This window comes from Mercurialis annua, linkage group LG7 (genome assembly GCF_937616625.2).
Source record: "Mercurialis annua linkage group LG7, ddMerAnnu1.2, whole genome shotgun sequence".
Lineage (NCBI taxonomy): Eukaryota > Viridiplantae > Streptophyta > Magnoliopsida > Malpighiales > Euphorbiaceae > Mercurialis > Mercurialis annua.
In genome coordinates, this window is record NC_065576.1 from 32898251 (window position 1) to 32923901 (window position 25651).

Genomic DNA, 25651 nt, shown 5'->3' on the forward strand with positions numbered 1-25651 from the left:
TCCCTCACTTGGTCAAGAGTCATTACCGACTTTTGACTCGGTGGTGCTCTTCTATCCACGGGCCCCCATGTACTATTAAATATGGCCAATTTCTCCACTAAATCAAGAGCTTCTTCATAGGTCTTTTGCATTAGCGATCCCCCCGATGCCGCATCAATAGTAGCTCGAGTAGTAATGGTTGTCCCATCATAAAAGATTTGAATAACATGCTCTCTATTGAGCCGATGATGCGGAACACTCCTTTGCAAATCATTGAACCGCTACCATGCCTCATGAAGTGACTCCCCCTCGAATTGAACAAACTCTAGAATATCCTTGGTTAGCTTCGTAGTCTTGCCATGAGGAAAGTACTTGTTGAGGAATGCTTGACCTAACTCCCTCCAATTGTGAATTGATTCATTGGGTAGAGAATGGAGCCACACGCTAGCTTTGTCCCTCAAAGAAAATGGGAACATCCGAAGCTTGATTTGATCCGCGGTTATCCCATGAAGCTTGAACGTATTAAGAACACCCAAGAAACTAGCAATGTGTGCATTTGGATCCTCATGACTTAACCCATAAAAGGCGCAACGGTTTTCCAAGAGTTGTATGGTACTCGGTTTGATCTCGAAGGTCGCCGCTTGAACCGACATTGCAAAACATCCAAACGTAGCATTGTCTACATTTGGCAAGAAGAACTCGCCCAAGGTCCGTCTTGGTTGATTTTGCACTTGTGGGTGCACTCGAGGGCGAGCATCCCTTGGGCGTTCTTGATGCCCTTGTTGGTTCACATTTTCAAGTGGAGGATGGGGTGTATATTGTTGTTCCCCTTCGTCCACTAGAGGATTAAACCTTTCCTCTTCCTCATAATCATGCCCGTCTCCCTCCATAACTAAAGGAATCCGAGCTCTTCTTCTCACCCCTCTTTCGTAACTACCGAGATTCTTTTGGAAAGGTTCTAGTGGAAGATTAGCACGTCGTGTATTATGCATACACAAAGGGAAATTTTCTACACACGCAAAAACAAGAGAACCGAGCGTAAATCATGAAAACACAAGAATGAACAATAAGAGTAAAAACAGAAAATTAAGCTAACTCGACCGAATTTCAAAATACTTTCAATTAATTAAACGAAACCTAGTCCCCGGCAACGGCGCCAAAAACTTGTTGAGAATAAACCCAACTTGTAGTAATCCGGAAGTCGGATGTCGATCCCACGGAGACAAGAGGTTTAAAGTGAATGAAATTGACTTTGATTTTCAATTCGGAAAGCAAACGAGTAATTGGATTTTTGATTAATAACGACGGAACTAAATATAAGCAATCACTAATTAGACTAAGAAGCAATTAAAAATTAAACAACTAATTGATTAAAGGATTAGAAACTATAATTAAAAGCGCCTAAGGGTTGCTAATCATGCATACGAGATTCCTAGGTAATAGGTCGGATATACGGGTATTGGTTCGGGTCGAGCCATTCTAAGGTATCTAAATCCGCTCTCTCGAGCCGGAAGTTGAAGAACCGACAATTGATTAATGAGTCGAAATCCAACTCACTCTCGCGCAATTGGATGTCGACTACAACAATCAATCCGATTAATCCGCAAACTCAAACAACCGCTAAATCCCTAAATCACTCTCGTACATCTAGGTCTTAAGCTTATGCTCAACTAGGTCTATTCGATTAGCTTAACTCTCGCCCTCACTAATCAAACACAAATCATAAATTAAGAAGCTAACTTAATCTAAGCATTAAGATTAGTAAACACAACAAAACCCTAACCCATACAACCCTAACCAATCATCTAGCAATCATATATAGAAATCATAAACAACCCATAGACTAGGGGTTTAGCTACTCCTAACTAACGTAACATTAACTACTAAGCAACAATTAATCAACATAATAAGGATTAGAGTAAATACCTTAAATGAGAAAGGAATCAATAACATAAACAAGATAATGAAGATAGAAATTTAAAAGCTTGCATTAATGGAGATGAAACCCAAGCTATAAAATCTGTAAATTAAATGAAGAACACCAAGAACTATGAAGATCCTCTTCTAAAAGTAGAGAGCAAATGGAATAAAATTGATTGATTCAAAGTTGTTGTTTACAAAAGTGAATGATTCTTAACCTAAAAAAATAATGTGACTTATATAGTCTGGACAAATAGGGAAATAAAAACATCCTAGTACAAAGGTGTTGGGCTAAAAGAGGAAGTGGGCCAATTAAAGCTCTTTCTTCAAAACAGATTTCGTCTTCAGCTTTTCCTCATGTCTTGGTCGAGAAGCTCATTTAAGTTAAGCTTCTCGATCGAGAAGCTCCTTTTGAAACCATTCGTCCAAAATGGTCCTTCATGTCTTGGTCGAGAAGTTCATGTCTTGATCAAGACATGTGTTAAATTACACATGTCTCATTTGCTTCTCAGCTTTTCTTCCAAGACATGCTTTAAAACTTGACTTCTCTTCAACTTCTCGCTTTAGCTTCCGACTTTGATATTTCTTTAATTCCTCACTCTTTTTAGCCCAAATAATTCCGCAAACACGCCAAATCACCTGAAATGCCAAAACACGTAATAAGGTATCGAAACACCTAGAAACACATGTCAAAATGCAATAAAGTGATGCAAAAACTATCTAAATACTAGGAGTATTCTACTCCTATCATCTAGTACTCTCTAGAGTTAGGGGTTGACTTTAATACTGGTTTTTTACCCTGTTCTTAGCCTCGTCGACTACTTGTGCTTCGGAGTCAAATCAGGATTTGTCGCTTGCCGGATTTCACGTGGATTAGCAAGCAGTGAGTTTGTAGTGCTATTTACCGCTTTATTAAGTACCGCAATTTATTTTAGTATTATAAATATTTTTAAATTATTTTAAGCGATTATGGATCTGGATTGAAACGAGCTACTCGATAGGCTTGTATCGAGACTGTGTGCACCGGTAAGTACTCTGCGATCGGTAGACTAAGGTCTTGCTTACGCTGGTAATTTGACGAGGATTTGTTCTCGTCCACTTTGGGGTTTTCGGTATGCTATGTCATACTCACACTGGGATCATTTCAATACTGTATTCCATAATCATATATTATATTAGCATAAAAAGGATTTGATTTAAGGGTTTTAAACTTAATAAATGTAAATAGTATTGCGAACTCATCTCAGTATATCTGACCCCCATTGTTTATCCATTTTTCCAGGTTTATTATTTTGAGTGAGTCTGTTGATCTCCGATTCTTTATCCCTCGGAGGTTTATTTTATTCTTAGACCACAGTAGTAAACTAAAAGTTTTTATTATTCTAGTTTGTTTGTCGGTTTGGTCTGACTGGCTTTATTATAAGCTTGGGCATATTTATTGTTTAACTCTGGTTATTCATTATTTAATGTAAGTAATTATATTTAAGTTGTAACATTATTTATATGTTTGAGCATTTATCCGTGGGGCTTGCTACGGGTTTTGGTACGATCATACCCATACCCTAGCGCCGGTCGTGATCCATTAAAATGGGTCGTGACAAACTTGGTATTAGAGCTTTGATTTTAAACCAAGGCCATTTGCATGCTATGTGTTTACTCTGTTAAGTCGTAAATGAGCCATAGTACTACTGCAGAATTAGGATTCGTGTCCTGTCTTTTGAAACGTCGTCTTTTAATTTTAAACTTTCTGACTGCACCGATAGGAATATGCCGAGTTAGTCAATATTTTATGTCTTGATTTGATGCTAATATTTTTATTGTTGATGTCGTTTCACTTGGATGATTTTAATTGCTCTTGATTTCTTGGAAAATCTTATTTCGGTAATTTGCTTTAATTCATGCTTGGGCATGATGTTATTCTCCTTATCATGTTGTTGCGTTTCACTAGGTGATAATATTTTGACTTTATCCCATTAGTAAATTGTTGAGGTTGAATTATTTTGTGAGTACTTCTAGCGTTGGCCGAGAGCCTTGATTTAAAAAATGATATTTTGTTTGGCTTTGACATTGTTTCGAGTTTAAATGATTTTTGACCGAAACTTTTTTATCACTTTTTGTGGATTACATTGCGAACCACGTATTGGTTATAAATTACCTTAAGGAAATTATTTTTTTGCCTAATTGGTGTTTTAACGCAAAAAGTCAAATGGGTAGTCTGGACACGACAACCTAAAATATTATTTTCAGTATTTTGCTAGTAAAAAAAATTGAAATTCATGTATTTCAAAATTTTATATTTGACTAAGGATTGAAAAAGAGTAGTTCTTTTGAAATAAAATGAATTTCTCGAATTCTTAAAATTAAAATGTTACGTCTAGCTTAGTGTTTTCAAAATGATTGTTTTGAAATAAAATTATTTTTAAAGGCGATACCGATTTGACAATTTAACATTACTTTTGTAATTTTATCATATTTTTGATTTTTCAACACTTTGGTGTTGTTGGTCTTGTGTTCGATTTACTAATTTTGATTGAAGATTGTGTTTCTGAAAAGATTGTTAAAGAATAATTATTTTTTCACTTGAGCGATGAGTTTGATGTTGTTATTTGGGTGACGTCTAGCTTCTTCTTTGAAAATGTTGAAATTTGTATTTCCGGATTTGAAAACGTGTTGTATACGTTTTAGAAATGGTTATTGGGGGTTTGACTTGGGTCACCCAAATTTGGAGTTGAGTTTGGAAGTTGTAATTACTCGGCTAATTCGATGATTTATAAATTGAGGCGTTTGGGAACAAATTCCATTGCATTGTAAAGAGGTTTTTCGGAAAATGGTCTTTAAAAACTGTGGGGCTCGACATGAACTTGAAATCTAGTTTGTACATTTTATCTTTCAAAATTGGTCTTAATGCGTACTTTTTGATCAGTATCACAATCCGTTTTATTCTGATTTGACGTTTCGAGCATGTTATTACATGATTTAATGTTTTCATCATTGTTGGACTGTCTGAGTAGTTGCTATGGCAGTAGGAATATGTGATATGATAAGATGTTGTTTGCTCAATCTTTTTTGAATTATATTGTTTACCTACCCTAATGAGTAATTGTTTTACTGCAAGATGTTTCAGTGCTTTTCGGTCGTGTGAAAAATTCTTGACCTATATTTCTGTGCTACTATTTTGTCTCTCATGTTGATTAAGTTATGTCGTATCAGTTTTTGTCTTTGTTGGCCTCGTTATGTGGGGTATCACGTGAAAATTTTTCTCGCTAGTTTTTCTTTGGCTTAACTTTGACGTTGGTTTCGATGTGCGATTCGAACCTTTATTTAGACCCTGTGATTATTTATAAATGGTGTAATTGGTTTAGCCAAATCTATAGTTTGGACTCATCTTTGTTAGAGGAAGGTGATTTGAGTTATATTACTCAATCCTGATGGAATAATTCTACTCGTAGGTGTTCACCTCGTGCGTTAAGTTTCGAGCGTTAGGCGTTTCTAGAATCGAGTCCGTTGTGGAATGTTGGAGTATCTAAATTTTTTTTTGGCTTTCGGCATTATGGAAAAGAATGTCGAAACTGTGTTTCGAGGTTGATCAGCGTAGTAATACACTGATGTTTTCATTAGGTAGATCCGTAAAATACCGAAACTGATGGTGGAGCTGTGAAGGCGGTCGTGTTGCTTTGTTTACCTTGGAATATTTTCAATTTGATTTGAGGTGGAATTCGTTGTTAGGTAAATTTTAATTTCGTTTTTGAATTAGGTTATTTCGTTAATGACGATTCAAATTGGTGGACTAGGATAATGGAGATGGGCAATTATGTCAAGATGGATGAATGCACGTCTCACAGAGTTTAATGTCTAGACAATATTTTGAAGGAAAAATGATTTTAAACGTTAACTTGTTAAAGTAATTGAAATGTTTTTATCACGTAATTGTGCCCAGACATGTCATGAACATGCATTTGAAATGCCACGAATAGAAAAATGCATTGAGCATTGAGTATGATCACTTATTAAAAGAGAAATAAATAATTGATACATGTGCATTTAGTACATTCATCACGACATTAAATGATTAGACTTGAATGCAACTCTTTGGGGAGCACCCTGTCGCACAATTATGTAAAATAAAATTTATCAATAAGGTTTTTTCAAGAAAAATGTTTTGTTGTAAACTCGCAAGTTACATTGTAGAAATGATGTTTAAAAAGTTGATAATTTTCAAACGGTTTTTGAAACTTTTATCTGTTTAAGAAAATTGGTTATGCTTTGCGTGTTCATTTACACTGAAAGACTTAAAAGGAATTTTTCTTTTATAAATTTAATTTCTGTTTAAAAAGTTTTGGTACCTGTATGGGAATATTTCGTAAACGAAGGGATTTTTATTTGCAAATTTTGTTTTTTTCAGAAAGAGATGAAATTTTGTCAGTTTTGACTAAAAGTTGATTTTAAATATTTCTAAATGAACAATTTTATAAAACCGTGAATTTTATCATGAAAGTAAGGTTCAGTTATGATTTCAAAGTAAGAGTGTTTTATTTTGGTGGATGCGTTTACGAAACTAGAAAATTTTTCATCGGGTTAGTTATTTTCAGTTGAAAATTAAATTAAACTGAAGATGTTAGTAATTTCAACTAAAGGCGGATGGTATTATTAAATATTTTGTGGTTGCGAAAAGCGTTTTTATATAAAAAATTTGTTTTGAGCATAAGCAACAAACAGATTGATAGCGATTTGATCTAAATGATCTTCTGTAGAATTTGAGGTAATAGTTGATTGAAAAAAAAAATTGGAGGATGAAAAATTGAGCGAGTCTGTTGATCTCCAATTCTTTATCCCTCGGAAGTTTATTTTATTGTAATAAATTATCAAACTGATTTTATTCTTAGACCGCAGTAGTAAACTAGAAGTCTTTATTATTCTAGTTTGTCTGTCAGTTTAGTCTGACTGGCTTTATTTTATGCTTGCATATTTATTGCTTAACTCCGGTTATTCATTATTTAATGTAAGTAATTATATTTAAGTTGTTACATTATTTATATGTCTGAGCATTTATTCGTGAGGCTTGTTATGGGTTTTGGTACGACCATATCCATACCGTAGCGCCGGTCCTGATCCATTAAAATGGGTCGTGACATTTTTTAAATCAGAGGGCTAGAATTAGGGCCCGAGCTGCTGGGCGTGTATATTACAGAGGCTGCACATCGGTGCAACCCTAGAGCTGCACGAACGTGCAACATCTAGCTGCACAAACGTGCAGTCCAAGCTGCACGAACGTGCAACAAGGCTCTATGAACGTGCAGCCACTCGGCTGTACGTTTGCACAGCCGATGCTGTGCGGACGTACAACGAGATTTACAAGGGATTAGAGGGGTATTTTGCCCAAATTATTAACGCATCTGTTCGTCGATTCGAAAGTGATTAAACCATAACTAGAACGTTCAAAACACTAAAAAGGACTCAGACATTTAAAGACGTTCAATTAATTAAAATATAGAGACATTTTAATTAGGTTCTATATTAATTAAAGTGATTAATAATGAGAGCACTATAAAATATCGAGATTGAGGATAGACTATATACGTTATATGTTTAATAATGTCTATAGAGTATACTCTTTAGAGTTAGAATTCTGATGTGAATTGTATTTTAATAATCGAATTCTAACTAGATCCGACGGGCCAATGGGCCAACAGGCCAACGGGCCAACGGGCTATCGGACCAGTAGAGTAGGGGACATTCAAATCCTATTTTAGGGATAGCGGTTTTGTGAGTTTGCCTTTTACTTTTGAATATTAATACCAAAATATTTATAACTCAAAATGTTATTTAAATTACATTACATTGAGTAAATCTGAAACCGATATAGATCTATTGAAACATGCTACCTATTGAGCGAAAATAGGACTATGTGATCACCACTACCGATACTATAGACTAAGCATGTGATTATATGTAGAGATAGAGATGATTATGTTAAGTCATTGAGCAGCAGAAATGTTGGTGACCCTAATTTAATGGGTAGTCTTGATGCGGCAGTAACTTGTTTAGGGCCTAGATTTCCAGCACAGGATTTGAGACGGCAGTGATAAAATTCGCGGTCTAAATTGTTGTATCAAACTATGATGTGATATATTGTGGTTCATACAATAGTTTTATTCATTATGGTTTGATGTTTAAGGTTTCATCTGGATCGGTTGTCTGGCTGCATAATATATGTTTAACATGCGATTTCTATTTTATAAATATTCCTAAGTAATTATGTGGACTCACTCAATATTGACCGCGTTGATTTTTCCCTTTTACAGGTAAATGGAAATTTGACATGATAAGGCTTCCTGTTCTTTCTTCGGAAGTCGTATTTTAATGAGGTCACTCTAAAGCTATAGAGTAGTTCGTTTTATACCACAGTAGTTCACATGTTTATACGCTTCGCTCGGATATGAAACTAATGTCTGGTATCTGTGTTTTGAAAATTCTGCATGTTTGTATAAAAAGGCCTTTTGCCAGTTGCTTATAAAAAAACTGGATTTGTATTTAAAGTTATGTGTTTGTACAAATGTTTTTAACCGGTTACCTAACGTGTGAACTGGTTTACACTGCTGGTATTGTATTCGGACACGTTTATCATATGATGTATGATATGTACGTGTACTACCCTGAGTCCATAATGCAATCGCAGGGTTTTGATTACATGTTTGTTTAAAGGTTTTCAAATACTTGCGAAAAGAGATTGCAACCTTTTATGTTTACAAAACGCGTACAATTTTTACTGTTTTTCCTAGGATTGCTATGTGTTTCGGGACACCCATTCCCATTCTATAGCGCCGCTCTTGACCCGAGTTTCATGGTGGAAATATTGATATCATTATTAAAATTATAATACTAACTAAAATGAAATATTTATAATATTATGTCAAGATAATCATATAGAGTACTAATTAAAATAGACTACTTATTTTATATATTCTTTACTCATCTAGAATTTTAATTAAAATAAACTATTTTTAATGAATTATTAATTTAATTATTATTTGATATTTATATTTTTTAAAAATAAGATAAATTATTTCTAATTAGCTATTATTTCAACAATTATTTAATAATTTATATTTAAATACAATTTAATTATTTAACGAGTCAATCTATAAGACATGCGTGTAGCACGTAAAACAACACTAGTGTATTATGAATTGCTATCAAGTTGGAAACGGCAAAGTATATTTTAAAAATATTAAAAAACGTGTAATTAATTTGACAATAATTTCAAGGTGGTCCCCATCAATTATAATACTCCCTCCGTCCCGTAAAGATAGAAAAAGTACCACCTTTTTTTGTCCCATAAAAATAGAAAAAGTGGAGTTAGTTAAGTCAAAAATTATCAAAATACCCCTACATGCTTATAATAAAACATTAAATGCATATTTTGAAAAGATAAAAAAAAGGAATTGTAAGTGCTATATTTAGTAAAGTGGCTTTGGGAAATGTACATAACTAATTGATTACAAAGGGTAATTTAGACAAATTATCACAAGTTACCTATAAATAACTACTTTCTTAATTCTTGTAAAATGGGTGCTTTTTCTATCTTTACGGGACGGAGGGAGTAGGTGATTGAGAGTTGCTATATAAAGGGGGCAAATGAGAGGCATAACAGCTTGCACCTCAAAGCTTGTCGAAGTTAGAAATAGAAATTAAGCCATGGCTCTCCACTCCTCTCTTTCATTTTTAGCTGCTCTTGTCCCAGCCCACCGCTCCCCTTTTTTGTATCTGCAGAAAATCACCGCAAATGTTCAGAAATGTAGGCCTATTAGCTGCATTTCTGGTAGTGTAAATTCTACTGTGGATCCTAAAACCATCCGGCGCTCCGCAAATTACCCCTTAAGCGCTTGGGACTATGATCATCTCATGCACTCACTTCCTACCGATTACTCTGTACGTAACAATGTAGCCCGATTTACATTCCATTTATCCGTAATTTTTCTGAATTCCGTATTTTTTTTGGATTTTCGCTTTGATTTTTTATTAATAAATAATTGTGCTAAGATCCAGCACAGTACCAATTAAATTTTTAATTCAGTTCAGTTCAGAGAAAGCTAATGAGTAACGGATATTTTTCGAATCTGGATTCTTCCTGTTCGATTTTTGGTTCATTTTAAGAATTTCCAAGACGCTATAGTCATATTAATTTTGATCAGTTTTGAATTAAATTTATTTGATTTGTTATATGGTAGTGTAATAGTAAATAAAATGATATTTTTATTTTGCAGGAGGAAAAATATACGAGTCAGGTCACGAAACTGAAGGAGGGAGTGAAGAAGAGTGTGAATGATAGAGAGATGAAATGGTTGAGTAAGCTGGAGCTTATTGATACAGTGCAAAGGTTAGGGTTGAAGCATGAGTTTGAGAAGGAGATAAAGAATGCTATACACAGTTTATACGCAAATGCTAGCGATGGATTGCTAGATGATGACATCCATAATGATCTTTATGCAGTTTCTCTCCAATTTAGGTTATTTAGACAACATGGACTTGATGTCCCCAAAGGTACGTCCCATTATGGAAAATCCATCTTGAGATCCCTATATTTTATAACTTTTGTTTAAGTAGCCTCTATTTTGAAAATGTTGTGTTCTCGGTCTCTCTATTTGTCATTTTTGCGGTTTTCATACCCTTTCTGTGATTAGAAGAAAAATTATAATTATGTTGACCGGAAAAAATAAAAAAATGCAGCAAAATTGCATAATAGCATATTATTAAAATATGCTATAATGCAATGGAATAGCATGGAACCAAACATAGTCTGTCATCCATAGACGACCAATTACATTATAGCATATTATTAAAATATATAAAAAGAAATTAATAAAATTACTCTCATCATTTTAATGCTATATTATAATGTGAATGATTATATTTACTAATAACATAATAGGTCTCTAAAACTTTTCTAATAAAATTATATTTTTAAAGTTGTTAATTTATATTATCACTGTTACGCTATTAACCTTCATAACTTGTTGCGATTTAAAGTAAACTTTTCAATTTTTATAATATAGTCAAATTGTAATTTTTTGGTGCAATAATAGTCAAAATTGATGGCCAAATTTATAAAAAAAAATACAAGTTTGGTTATCATTGTAATAAAAAAATACAATTTGTTTATTATTATGAAAATTAAAAAAATTAATTTGATTTACAACAAATTATAAAAGTTTTAATTTTTTTCACCATTAAATTAAAAGAAAATTAAAGAGAGACTATGTCAAGCAAGAAATTACACGAATAATAAAAAAAATAAAAACAATTATTGGCAGTTAAGGGTCCCAGTAAATTATTAAGTAGATAATAATAATAGTACATATCTACTCAGTTGGGGGCCCCAATTTTGTACTAATATTTGTTTAACTTTAATGATATGGGTGCGTTATTTAAACAAAGGGTTAATTCCAATAAAATACCAAATGTTTGAGAATTTTGTCAGTTATAACCAAACCTTTTAAAATTGTCTAGTTTAGCCAATTTTGTGATATTTAGAACCTTTTTTAACCATTTGCGAAAAAAATCGAAATTTTTATCATCAGTGAACGGACTAAACTAGCCGATTTTGATTGATATGGAATATTTGAAATATGTTTTAGCATAATCAATCAAAATCAGCTAGTTTAGCTCATTAACGAATAACAATTTTTTTGACTTTTTTGCAAATGGCTAGAAAAGGTTCTAAATATCCCAAAAATGGCTAAATTAGACAATTTTGAAAGGTTTGGTTATAACTGACAAAACTCGCAAACGTTTGGTATTTTATTGAAATTAACCCTTAAACAAAAGATATGATATGGATGCGTCAGATTTTTCACTGGATTCGCTGCTCGCTGAGACTGCTATTGTACTGTATTTGTTTTAAAAAAATTACACTATTTAAAATAAAATAATAAAAATAATAAAAATTTGTTGAGTTTTTCCATTTATAAAAATACTAGATTATATAAAAATATTTACAAAAATATTAAAAAATAAAAAAAAATTATAAAAATACGGTATATATTGTTGGTATGATATCGCTATACTAATAAACTAAGGCACCGTTTGGATTGATAAATTCTAAACGATGGATTCTAAACAATCCATGAATTTGGACAAAATCTACCTTTTGCCTAAAAAAAATATTAATAGAATTCATAGATTAATAGATTCTCTCATTTTTTACAATCCATCATTTTTTAGGGTTTTGATTTCCCACCTACTAGGTGGGAAAGTTCAAATCCACTATTTTTTTATAGATGATGGATTGTTATATTATTTATTATTTTTCATAAATAATATTAAAAATCCATTGATTTTTATATTCAATTCAAATGATGGAATTTTAAAATCTATGGATTTAAATTCCATTGATTTAAAATCCATCGATTTTGATAAAAATCCATGGATTTTAAAAACTCTCAATTCAAACGTTGCCTAAAAAGTATACTAAAATTATACCAATATTATATCAAAAGCATACACATCAGAATATATTTAAATTTTATTAATATTAACTAAAAATTATACCAACTTTACATCACATCGTATACTAAAAGTCAAACTAACAATATACTAAAATTATAACAACAATATACAAGTTCTCTTGTTCACTACCAACTATAATGAAAATATATAAAAATAAATGTATGTGTTATCAACTAGAAAATATATAAAAAAATTATTATCGATATACTGAAATTATACCAATATTTAACCAAATACTATTTTCAAATTTTTTGGTTCATAAGTTTTAATATACCAATATTATACCAACAGTATACACACTGTATTTTTATAAATAATTTTTATTTTTTGGTATTTTTATAAATATTTTTAAGTCAACTCGGTATTTTTTATAAATGAAAAAAGTCAAGACCTATTTTTATTAATATTTTTAAAAAATCCCTTTATTTTAGATGAATTACACCGGCGATATTTATATTTGTTCAATTTTTTTTTCAAAAATAGTCATAATCTAGATTAGTTGTTAGATATATTCTATGTTTAATCAAGCTTAATTTAACTGTGCTGAAACTCAAACCCGAAACTTCAGAAATATATTTGGAGGACCTAGCGACTTGCGATAGGCTTCATTAGCAAAATGTGTCATTTTTTTTCTTTTTGTGTAAAGGTGATTAAAAAAAGGCTAAAATACTTGTTAGATTCATTTTTTTAAAAATAAAATATTGATAATATAAAAATTATACACTAAAATAAGAAATTTTAAAATTTCAAACATTATCTTGTTTTTTTATGTCCTTCATGGGAATTATAAATTTGTCCTTATAAATTTTTTATGATAACTTCAGACTGCGAAATAATTTTTTATTGACATATAAATCATTAAAGACGAATAATCTTCAAGAATCTTTTTTATTCAAATAAAGAAATGAAAAGTAACAATATGGGTACGGGCAAAGGGCCCAGGGAAGCAGAAGAACATGATATGGTAACTCAATCTCTTCCTGACAAACAAGGCTAAACCCATCTAAAGACTCTTGTACTGTATCATTTTTGTTCAAAAAGTCTCTGTACTATTTTTTTGTTATTTAAATCCCTCTACTTACATAATTTTTGATTTTCATATCCTTTTTTAGTTTTTTCCAGTCCCTCTTATTACAATTTTTTTATTCCTCCAGTCCCTCAAAAGGACCTGAAAATTGGAATTTTGTCAAGTAGAGGGACCTGAAAAACAAAAAAATAGTACAAGAGCTTTTTGAATAGAAATGATATAGTAAAAGGACCTCTACATGGGTTTAGCCGACAAACAATAGAATGATATTTTTTTTATCAATTATAGCTTCACTGATTTATTCAATTCCTTTAAAAATTCAATGATTGAAGCTTGTTTGTTTAAAATATAAAATTAAGATGAAAAATTCAGTCAATGAAACAAAAACTTTAAAACAAAATTTCTGTCTACCTTGAAAAAAGTAAAGCCACATTTCAGAATTTTTTTTCCATCTGCGTACCTGTATAAATTATTTCAAGAGAGTAATACTTTATACAGGTATGCAGATGATTAATTTGCAAATGGTTGAAGAGGCGTTGAAAAATGTTGTAGTACTTTCTTCCATTCGGAATTAAATTTGTATAGAAATTGCGATTGTATTATGTTATAGTGACTTTGTTTCCTACTTGTTTTAGCTGTAGTTTTTAGTGTGCTTTCTTGTGTAATCATTTCTTGTATGTAAGTTTTGCAATTGGGTGCAGGGTTTTAAAAATCGGACTAGACCTTCTCGATTTATTCCACATTTGATGAATCTCTGAAAATTTATAAACGATTTTTGTGGCCACACGATAGTTTGAAGAGAAACGTATAAAAAACAATTTTGAAAGAAATTTATGAGATATTTGAGAGAGACCCACTAGTTGTATTTAATGTATTTGGTTTAGGTTACTGCGAAGCTTTTCAATTTCTAATTACTATATGCGCTAGGCTTCTATTCTAATTGACATTTTGACAGTTCAACCGATTGAACCGGCAGTTGGACCGGTTGAACTACAAACCGGTGGCTACACCTGTACGGTTTTTAAAACACTAGTTGAGTGTTTTTGTCACTTCTTTTGGTTTTCTATTATAATTCAATATTCATAAAAAAAAGTTGTCAAAAACAATTATAATATCAGCAATCAGAATTAAACTTATTTCTTTATCAAAATTTAATGGTGTCAAAAAGTTAAATATTTTTAATTTTTAAAATTTATTTAAAGTTTAAAAAGTTTAAAAATGTATCCCCATTCAATTGAATTTCGTTAATAACTCAGTTAGCAAAACTAATTTTTTAAAATTACAAAATTTAATTCCTATTCCAAAATAAATCAGAAATAACGTCAAAAACTAATTATAAATTCTCTAATATGCAGTGAGTAAATTAAGAAAAGAAGCAAATCCAACATTAAAAATGAAAAACAAAACAATTAAGTTAAAGATTGCAACGGAAATTTGAATTTGACAAATTTGCAAATTTTAAATTTTTTAATAGATATATAAAAAGTTCGGAAACGTTCCACTTTTTAGCACAATTATCCTCTTTCTAAAAAAAAGGATAACTAAACAGAAAAAATAAATGTTGTAGATGTGTTTGAGAGGTTCAAAGACGAGAGTGGTGAATTCAAGGCATCAATTTGCAACGATGTGAAAGGGCTACTGAGTATGTACGAGGCTTCATTCTTAGGGTTTGAAGATGAAGAAATTATAGATGAAGCCAAGTGGTTCAGTACTACACATTTGACGGAGCTCAGAGGATCCATTGCGCAAGAAAGCTTAGCAAAAATGGTGGAACATGCCTTAGATATGCCTCTCCATTGGAGGCTCACAAGGGTGGAAGCTAGTTGGTTCATTCCTGCTTATGAGCTTCAACACAATTTCAACCCTAATTTACTTCAGCTTGCTAAATTGGTTTATAACATGGTCCAAGCTGTTCACCAGAAGGAGGTTAAAGATTTGGCAAGGTATTTTTCTGATTTTACTCCCAATTTAGTGTTCACTTGGATGCAACTAAATTTTAATAACAAAAAAGGGGCAAATGTATAATTTTAATCCTCATATTAGACTCTTGATTTTTTTTTTATTTCAAAGTGGTACCAACATTACTAATGAAGACAAAATGGACTCTCTTTTAATATATTATTTTCTCTTTGTTATCTCTGATGATGTGGGCGACATATGGCATACACGTGATATTTTATTCAATTAGAATATGAATGATCTATTTTCAATTTCGAACATAACATATAAAAAAATGATAAATTGAACCATTTGTCAATACCACATGTATGCTACGTATTATCAACATCAGCACAAGTAACGGTGAGATTTTTTGATTTAAAAACGGTCAATTTTGTCATTTCTTAATAATGTTAGGCACCACTTTCAAATAAAAAAATTATTAAGGTCCAAATTAAAAACCGAGTCAAATATGAAAATCTTAATCATACATTTAACCTAAAAAAATTGAACTTTTATTTTTTATTGTATTTTATTTTAAAAACTATGTGAAGCCAAAATGTATAATTTTCAGGTGGTGGGTGGATTTGGGATTAAACCAGATGACATTTGCAAGAGACAGGCTAGTGGAGCACTATTTTTGGTGTTGTGGTATGGCTTTTGAGCCAGAATTTGGAAGCTTCAGAGAAATGGGCACCAAAGTTATCTGTTTAATAACAACTATCGATGACGTTTATGATGTTTATGGTTCGCTCGAAGAATTGGAACTCTTCACAGATTTTGTTGACAGGTTTGCTTTCTTGTGATCATTAGGAAATCTTCACAGATGTGACTATACTATATTACAATTTGCATGTTTTTTTTTAATGAATAATTTGCATGTTTTTTTAATGTAACATTCTTTTTTTGTTTAATGTTTTAGGTGGGATGTGACTCAAATTGACAAGCTACCTGACCCCATCAGAACAATCTTTCTAGCCATGTTTAATACGACCAATGAAATTGGCTATACGGTTATAAGAGAAAAAGGCTTCAATATCGTTCCATACCTTAGTAAAACCGTGAGTTTCATTCTAAATTTAACCAAATTATTTAATGTGTCACACCATATACGGGTTACCGAACTTTCACTTAATTACAAATTTAGTCCAGTTACGTAATTTTGTTTTGTCTTTATTTTTATCAAAATTATCATTTCGTTTCATCAGAAGGTCACTTGTAGAAAAGTTATACTATCTTGTTTAGACATTCTTTAAAATATAATTTATAATATGTAAATATATTATTCCTTCTAAGATAAAATTTATGTTTTGATCATCCTTTTAAATTTATACTTACAACTAAATAATGACTTTCCAACTAATAACTTTTCAATGTAATAAAATGATAACTTCGGTAACAAAAAAAAAGTATTATTCATTTTGAAACTAAATAAAAGTTCACTAACTTGCAGAGTTTAATACCCTTAAAGTCTTACATGGTAAATTTGGAAATTCACCAATCGTTAAACCAATTTACATTATTATTTCCTTTTTATTAATAGTATTGACATAATTGAATTAAAATCTTAAATCATTATTAACTAAGCTTTATTTTGTTGTTGCAGTGGGCAGACCTGTGCAAGGCATACCTAAAAGAAGCAAAGTGGTATCATAAGGGATATAAGCCAACATTAGAAGAGTATCTCAACAATGCAGTTGTTTCCATAGCAGCACCACTTATGTTATTCTGTTCCTACTTCCTTACGACCGATAAAATTACCATCGATGCATTACACTACATTGACAACCTTCCGACCATTATGCGTTGCTCGTCTATGGTACTTCGCCTCACCAACGATCTGGGCACATCATCGGTATGTCTAACTACTTAATTTGTCTTAATCGTATTAAATTCTAACTTCGTTTGTTCGATTAAATAAATTTTTAGTGTTGAACCAAAATTTAAATTTATCATATCTATAGGATTTAATTTGCTAGAGGTATAAAAATTGTTGAATGTTTAGGATGAACTAGCAAGAGGAGATAACCTAAAGTCGGTCCAAATCTATATGAACGAAGCCGGAGTTTCAGAGGAGGTTGCTCGTGAACACGTCGATAATTTAGTACACGAGACATGGAAGATTATGAACGCGGAAATGTTGAGTAGCTATCCTTTCGGCGAAGCCTTCTTGCATGCCAATCCAAATCTGGGACGGACAGCTCAGTTCTTTTACCATTATGGCGATGGACATGGTGTTCCTGGCAATGAAACTAAGCAAACTCTGTTGCCCTTACTCTTGCACCCGTTCCAGTAACGCATGACGGACCGATTCAAGTCGTCTTCTTTTTTTGGTTTGGATTTAAAGTTTGAACTTTATGAATTTTACTATGGGTTTTTTTATTACTAGTATTTGTGTTGTGTTTTTATTTTATGGAAGGATTTGAAATATTTTTTGCATGTAAAACTTATGTATGTTCACTCGCACAAGAATGTGGGCTTGCTTGAATATGTAAGAATTTGATGTTAAATGTGTTCAGTTAATCTTACACTGTGGGAACTTGATTGTCACTTGTGCTGATTCTAACAAGTATTGATAAACGGGTAAATTACGAAAAAAATTGTGTGAACTTAGTCCGTCATGTAGAATTGTGAATCATCCATTAAATACATAACATTTGGCGTTATTTAATATCATATCCAATTAATAAATAACATTCAATTCTAATTAAAATATCACTAATTAATGTGATATTTATTGATTGAATATGACATTAAATAACGTCTTGTGTCATGTATTTAATGTATGGTCTAGAATTGTACGTGGTAAACTAGATTCACACAAATATTTCTTGTAAATTACATATGTAGTTTCTAATTTTAAGTGCTTTTCTCATCATTTATGAGGAATGGTAATATAAAATAAAGGAAAAGGTACTAAAATGGCCCTAACATTTATCTCAAACTCTTACTTGGCCATATAATATTTTTTGAATTTCAATTATGACGTTAATATTCATAAAATCTATATTTGAAGACCATATGAAGTTGGATGTTTCCGTTTAAAAATATAATGTGAGGCTCCTTCGGGTCATTCAAAACTTATTGTAATAAAAATCATTTTAATGTCAAATTTATCATTTTGCTATCCTAAATCTAATTTTTAGTAATCACCGTCACCCCCTCTTCTCTTTCACATCTCAACCAACTCCCTCCTCAAACACCCTTGCGTTATCTCAAGTTCTCAACCACCTCTCTATTTCTTTCTTAGATTTTGTTAATTCATAAAAAAATAAAACAGAAGTCTAGCTTTTATTGATTTTTGTTTATGAAGATACAGCGTTATTTTGTTTAATTTCATTGATTTTTAATACAAATAAATATTTTCGGTCGTGTTTTTGATTTTTTTAATCAGAAATAGTGGCAAAATAAATACTAATGTTTCAACTTCGTAGCGATTAGATTTCATTGTCAAAAAATTATAAAACAAATTCTAACATTTTCCATTTTTAAATTTTATAGTTAAAATTCGTTTTTCAATTTTGTTCCATTTTTAAGCTGCATAGTGTAGGAACACAAAGTATCAATTTTATTTGGAATATTTTTAAGACGTTTGTATTTAAAATGCTAATATAGTATCTAATATGGGTTCCATGTGAGCATAAACTTTTTGGAAAATGGTTTGACCGAAAATACATAAAATGGAAATATTATAATTTGTTCAGTAACATTTTAAATAATGAGATTAAATCGCTAGAAAAAAGAATCGTTGGAATTTTTACACCAATGTTTCTTTTAGTTTTTTTTTTTTAAAAGATGTTTCTTTTAGTTACCACTCTTCTTTTAGATAATTGGTTTTCTTTCCAACCTAACCTATTTTTTGGATTTTAATTTTTTTATTGTATGAATACTGATTTGGTTTTATCAAATCCAAATTCATGAGTTTGATGATGGTTGCGTTCCTTTCTTTAACATCGATGAATATTAAATTCATGAGTTTGATGATGGTTGCGTTCCTCGGGAATATAAGAAAATGGAAAATTCTATTAAATCGATGGTGCGTATTTAATATGAGAAAAATAAGTTTCTTATGGACTCCGCAACTAAATGTTGATAAAAATTCGCAAGCGTAACTGTGAAGTTCAGATATCGTATCCACCGAAAAAACTACAAGATACCCAAGTTATAATACTCTGGCCAAAAATATATTTGAATGTTGTTATTAAATTAAATAAACTGAAATAGCAATTATGTATAAAATTAATTAAATCTGTAATGAAAATAAGGTTTAAACAGTAATGAGAAATTGGGGATTATTAGTTATCATTATGCCATTAATCTCAGGGGTTATAAATTTCATTGTGTCAAATTATGATTCATGCTAGTCGAATGCACCTATAATTCACTCTCAAGTCGCTATAGGTAAAAACAGGAAATAAACAATTAGCAGGCAAATTGCTCACTCTCGTGTTATAATCAACCTAATTTACCAATCAATTGGTGTTCATTAAGCGAACCCTAAAAACACGTATCTGTTAACCTTTTTTTTTGCCAAATGTATTAATTAACTCACTCTCGTGTTATTAACTCATACGTTATTGATGAAATTGTCTATTTCAAATCAACTCTCTCAAGTTACAATCAAAACACAAAAAAATAGTTTAAGCGATCAAATTAGATTAGGCATTAGGAATAACAATCAATTCGCAATTTAGACAGCAACCCATACATCTAATCAATTAATTAAGCATAAATCCAATCAATAATCCATGAAAATGGTTTTGGATATGCATACCCATGGAAAACTATACAAAGATATATATAGAATCCATAGTTTTTTTATATGAATAAAAACTTTATAAAAAATCACAAGAAGTGGCAAATATCCACTACCCAAAGAGTTTACGCCACTTAAGGCTACAACTCCGAGAAAAAAAAATACAAGTTAAGAAAGAAAAATATTATCCGGATTTCTACAAAAATCTAATCTGGAGTAAGAAGAATATTTACATTTGTACTAAAAAGCTACACTATGGAATCAAAAAATAACCTCTTCCACAGACGAATCCTTATGCTAAAAAAATCTTTTGTTGCGACACTTCTAAATTTTCCAATTAGTGATCATTTAAGTCGTAGTCGAAAGCTTTGTACAGCCCCCTTTTGGAATAATTGCAATCCACTGAAAGAAAAAATTCCTCAAAGGCAGATGATAAAACCCATCTTCATAAAAATCTCATACCAAATCTTTCTAGCAAAAATGTAGTGTATGAAAATATGGTTTTTGAGTCTCAATCTTCCCACAAATTCCACAACTCAAATTATCATTCAATATCAGGTTGCGAGAGAAAAGAAAAGTTAACGTTGAAACACTATTGTACAAAGCCGTCCACATAAAAAAGTATCCTTGGAGGCGCCTCTGACTTCCAAACTTGTTTAAAAGATGCTGCCGAAACCAGGACCATCATACAACTACCATTTTTAATGAGGGCTTCCATATCTTTAGCTGATAAACCTTCGCTACTGACTTCTTAAACCAAATCATCTTCCTCGCCGAGCTCGATCAGCCCGTCATAACCATGCACAGCAGTAGCAGCAGTAGCCTAGCCTGTTCGTGAAAAGCATGGACATTGCTACTATGCTTCTCGTGAAAATCATGCATAGGCATGTTGTCCAGCCCGACATGTTGCAACTCGACCTGTTGAAGTTTTTAATCCATCAATAATTTCAGTTCAGAAAATGAAACTTTCTTCATAATACGCAACCTTCTTCTCCATCGCCAATCTGAAGTAAGAGTTTTATTTTGAGTAGATTGTTTCATATTGGAAAAATGATACAAACGTGAAAATAAGGTATCAGCCGTTCCCAAGTCAGACCAATCATCATACCAAAAGGATATCAAATTACCATTTCCTAAACTAAAACCAATATTTGAAAAACAAATCTGTCAAATAAACGAATCCAAACAAAAAATAGGACGAATTCATTTCTGTGTTGGGTTTTATAGGTTCATAACGCAGCGGAATTTCAAAAATTTATCTAAAAACCCAAACCAAGATCCATGTAATTCGAATTAACAGAATAATTACTTACTTGTATGTCGAATTCAACAGCAATGTAGGAAGGAAAGAGGTGGTTCTCTTTGGTGATACCTGACCTCGGATCAGAAACGCCTCCAAAAGAACGCGTCCTCTACGAGTATCCACACGAACAGACCTTAGCCAAAACTAGTGCTTGTGTGCTAGCACTATTGCTTCACAAGCAATTTCGAATTTTAGTGATTTAGTGAATAATGAATTTCGTCATTCTCAAACCCACTGCTTAATGAGTATTTATAGTGATAAATAACACTAGGGTTTGAGACAAATTCGAATTTCAATCTCATTGCAATTCTACAAGTTTATGTTTATCAAAAACTCCTTTTTGATAATTATCCATATATATTAATTACTATATTTATTATCTTCCAAAAATAATAAATTAAGGAAAACACTTATCCTTAAATTTCGAATTAATATATATATATATTACGAATTATATATATATAATTAATCACTTAATCACATTGGGCTTGTACAACCCATAACTGTTTTGGGCCTGTTCTTAGTGTGCGACCCTGTAGGTTCATATAACGTTGGCAGTAGGCTCGAAATCCCTATTTCAGCCCACAAGTCATAAGTGGCCTCTAGCAAGACATTATGACTACCCAAGTTATATGAATATCGATAATCTGATTTAACCATTTACAATAATATTTTAATCCCTTTGTCTCTCGATATCCAGATTGAATATAAGGCATAGTTATGTCATCCTTATAACATTCAATCATTAGTTTCTTGACTCTAAGTAGACTGAAAATGATAACTTCTTATCAATTAGCATGGCCATGCATTTACTTCAGTCTATCTTCTTCAAGGGGCCCATAGATATCTTACTCAAATAAATGAAGAACAAATTCCTTCTCAGTCACTCACATTTCTCACATAGTTACTTTCATATCCAATGACAATCTATTCCATTATCCTGTTAAAGATAATGTAAGACTGTATCAAAATATGAAATAGCTATGTAGAAATCCATGATGATTTCAAGGTCAAAGGATTATACTAATAGAACTGTAATGAGAATTACTTATGACAGTGATCTATGTAGTATTCTCACAGTGGGTCATCCAGTGCTTTATTTCTCAAATAGCACCTATGATTTGACTTAATATCTCATATACATGATTAGTAAAACATAATCATCAGTCAACATCATACTAGTCTCAATGTTCTATTAAGACTAGGGATAGATGGTATATAATTCTTTTATTAAACCTAAGGGTTCTACTATCAAGTCACGTACTCGATGACCTTAGAAAGAATTAACCATTCAAGTATTTTAATCATTAATATAAAATGATAAAAACTGCCAATCAATAAATAATAAAATGATAAAGTCAAAACACGGTCAAACATGATTGACCTAGTGCATATCACTAACATTCTGAATATACGATAAATGATTAGAATTTTCATTCAAAAGATCATTTCAATTAGTAATAGAGGAGCAAGAAGAAACAAGGCCAAACCACGAAGAATTCCGCTTAGACGAATGCAACTTCCAAACCCATTTAAACAATAAGTTTTGATTTTCTAACCTGCAAGTTATGAACACCCAAACCACTAACATAAAAATCAAGGCAAATAACATTCCAAGAAATACGGCAAAACTCTAGAAGAAGTATTACCTTTCCAGATAAATTTTATGCATATATGACTCAATCTCAGCTTGAACACTAGTCGGCATAGCAAGAAAAGACATAAAATAAATGGGCAAACTATAAAGAACCGATTTCAAGAGAACTAACCTCCTCGCTAGCGATAACATAGAAGCTTTCCAAAAAGCCAATTTGGTTTTAAACCTCTGAATTACATGATCCCAAGTAGATATAGGAGTCTAATGCACAGCTAGAGGTAAATAAAGGAAACAAATTGGAAAAGATTCAATACGCCAACCTGCTATATTCACAACCAACCTCAAATCAAAATTTGAAACATGAATTCCAAGTAAAGATCTTTGAACGAAGGATCACTTTACCCCCCGAACTTGGCACAAAGTATCAAAAACGTCCAAATTAGCAAAATCGGATAACTTTTACCCTGAACTTGGCAAAACCGTTTCAAAAACACCCCTATGCTGATGTGGCACCTTAAATGGAGAGTGAGGTTCTAAATTTAAAATAATTAACTCTTATTAACTTAATTAAATAAAATATTTAACTTTAATTAATTTAAAATCCATCTTCCTCCACCACCACCATCCCTATTCCTCCACCTCCACCGACCACCACCATAATCAACCGCCCAAACCCATCCGACACCGCCGGAACACCGTCGACGCGGCTGAGACACGAACGGGGTTCGTCTCTCAGACGAAGAGACGAACCCGTTCGTCTCTTTGACTAACCCAGGTCGGGTTCGTCAAACAGATGAACTGAAGTTCGTCTCTCAGACTGTGTTCATTTGAGAGACGAACTTCAGTTCGTCTCTGACGGTGAGCGGCTGCCAAAAAAATTTCCGGCAGCTGCTCATCAGATTTAAAAAAAATCTACTTTTTTTGGCAAAATATACAAAGAAGTTCTTTATAATTTTAGTTAATATAATTTTAATATGTAAGGTTTCAAAATTAAATTACATTTTTTTAATTATTATGGACTAATTTATACAATGTTAAAAAAAATTAGGATTATTTTAAACCTTTTGTCGTTAAAAACCACTTAGGAACAAAAAAACCACCACCAAAACCGGAGAGTGTGTTTCATTCTCTTAGGTGAGAGTGAGGAGCAGGTTTTTTGTACCAATTTTGCCAAGTTCAGGGGGTAAAATGATCCTTCGTTCAAAGATCTTTTATGAAAATTGATTTTTAAACTTGAAATCAATTCGAAGCAACGTAAGATTCCAGTCAGATTACGAAGCTGATCCAACTCAAAAGGCAGAAAAGTAAAGATCTTTTATGAAAATTGATTTTTAAACTTGAAATCAATTCGAAGCAGCGTAAGATTCGAGTCAGATTACGAAGATCCAACTCAAAAGGCAGAAAAAAATGGTATCATCAGCAAACTGCATAAATGAAATTGGATCTTGAGTCTCTGAATAGGCAAAACCATTTATAAGGAATACATCTGAAGATTTTTGCAGGATACTTTTAAGACCTTCAACAGCTAACACAAAGAGATATGGAGAAATCAGATCACCTTGTCGAACTCCCCTTTTAAGCGGAAAAAGGTGAGAGGGACTTCCGTTCACAAGAACCGAAGAGAAGGCAGACGATAAACAACTATACATCCACTGAAACCATTTATTAGGAAATGCCATAGAACGCATAGCATACTACAAATAAGTCCAGTCTAAATTGTTAGAAGCTTTGTGGAAGTCTAATTTCAATCCAAAAAACTTTTCATTCCGTCTTTTTGCATAATGAGATAACTTATTTGCAATCATGGCATAGTCCATAATACTTCTGCCTTTAATAAAAGCATGTTGATGATCCGAGGCAGAAGAGGAGTAAGTATGATGGAAATACATTTAGAGAGAAACTCTTAGATTCCATTAACCAGACTAATAGGACGATAACCACAAATATTTGATGAGTCAGACACCTTTGGAATTAAAACTATAAATGAAAAATTATTTCCGCCAGTCAAAGAATTGCAGTTATGAAAGGAGTTAAAAGAATCCAATATTGTCACCTTTAATAAACGCCCAAGAACGCTTATAAAAATAAAATTAAATCTGTCTACCCCTGGAGCTTTACTTTCACCGCAAGAAGCAAGAGTGTAATATCCCGTCAAAATTTTAAAATTTAATTTGGGAGCTTCGGAAATATTTTGGGTCACTTACGTATTTGAAATTCGTTTTTGGTTTGGTTAGGTTTGTTTTGGGTTCGGTTTGTCATTTGTGCCTTTTTATTTCGGCTGGGCCTTGGTTTGGCCCAACCTTTCCTTTTGAAACACAGGTCTCGAACGAGACCTGTGCAACTGCACTGGTCTCCTTCGAGACCAGTGTGTGCAGTTGGTGCACGATACTTCCACTCCGGATTTCTCTCGATTCTTTCACTATTTTAAAACGTTTTTTAAACCTAAATTCATTCCCACACTTCATACTAACCCTAGCCGTCATTTTCCTTTACTTTTCTCCAAAGAAAAACGTTGCCATTCTCTTCCAAATAGGTAAATGTTGTTCTTGAATTTCAGTTTTGTTCTTTTGCACTACTTCCGTTTTTAATCAAATTTTACATGCGTTTCATAACCAAAATAAGTTC

The 25651-nt window shown here is 32.0% G+C and overlaps 2 protein-coding genes across 2 annotated transcripts; one reads left to right on the forward strand and one right to left on the reverse strand.

Annotated features, from left to right (window-relative positions):
• Positions 1–9542: 9542 nt before the first annotated feature.
• Positions 9543–17920, forward strand: LOC126656275 (beta-bisabolene synthase-like). Its single transcript, XM_050350797.2, has 7 exons — positions 9543–9828; positions 10164–10440; positions 15000–15375; positions 15945–16160; positions 16293–16431; positions 16977–17225; positions 17376–17920. The coding sequence occupies exons 1-7, from the start codon at positions 9595–9597 to the stop codon at positions 17664–17666; spliced, it is 1782 nt and encodes a 593-aa protein (XP_050206754.1). The 5' UTR covers positions 9543–9594; the 3' UTR covers positions 17667–17920.
• A 4959-nt stretch (positions 17921–22879) lies between these two features.
• Positions 22880–24915, reverse strand: LOC126657051 (uncharacterized). Its single transcript, XM_050351675.1, has 6 exons — positions 24722–24915; positions 24511–24667; positions 23798–23914; positions 23347–23349; positions 23079–23254; positions 22880–22988 (listed from the first exon to the last, which is right to left on the reverse strand). Exons 1-6 carry the CDS (start codon positions 24913–24915, stop codon positions 22880–22882), a joined length of 756 nt encoding a protein of 251 aa, XP_050207632.1.
• Positions 24916–25651: the final 736 nt, after the last annotated feature.

Coding starts and splice junctions, on each gene's coding strand:
- LOC126656275 (XM_050350797.2), top strand. CDS start 9,595: ATGGCTCTCCACTCCTCTCTTTCATTTTTAGCTGCTCTTGTCCCAGCC. Junction 9,829..10,163: donor CACTTCCTACCGATTACTCT/GTACGTAACAAT, acceptor TTTATTTTGCAG/GAGGAAAAATATACGAGTCA. Junction 17,226..17,375: donor ACGATCTGGGCACATCATCG/GTATGTCTAACT, acceptor TTGAATGTTTAG/GATGAACTAGCAAGAGGAGA.
- LOC126657051 (XM_050351675.1), bottom strand. CDS start 24,915: ATGTATTTCCATCATACTTACTCCTCTTCTGCCTCGGATCATCAACAT. Junction 23,915..24,510: donor TCCTGCAAAAATCTTCAGAT/GTATTCCTTATA, acceptor TCTGATGAGCAG/CTGCCGGAAATTTTTTTGGC. Junction 22,989..23,078: donor CATAAAATTTATCTGGAAAG/GTAATACTTCTT, acceptor CATAACTTGCAG/GTTAGAAAATCAAAACTTAT.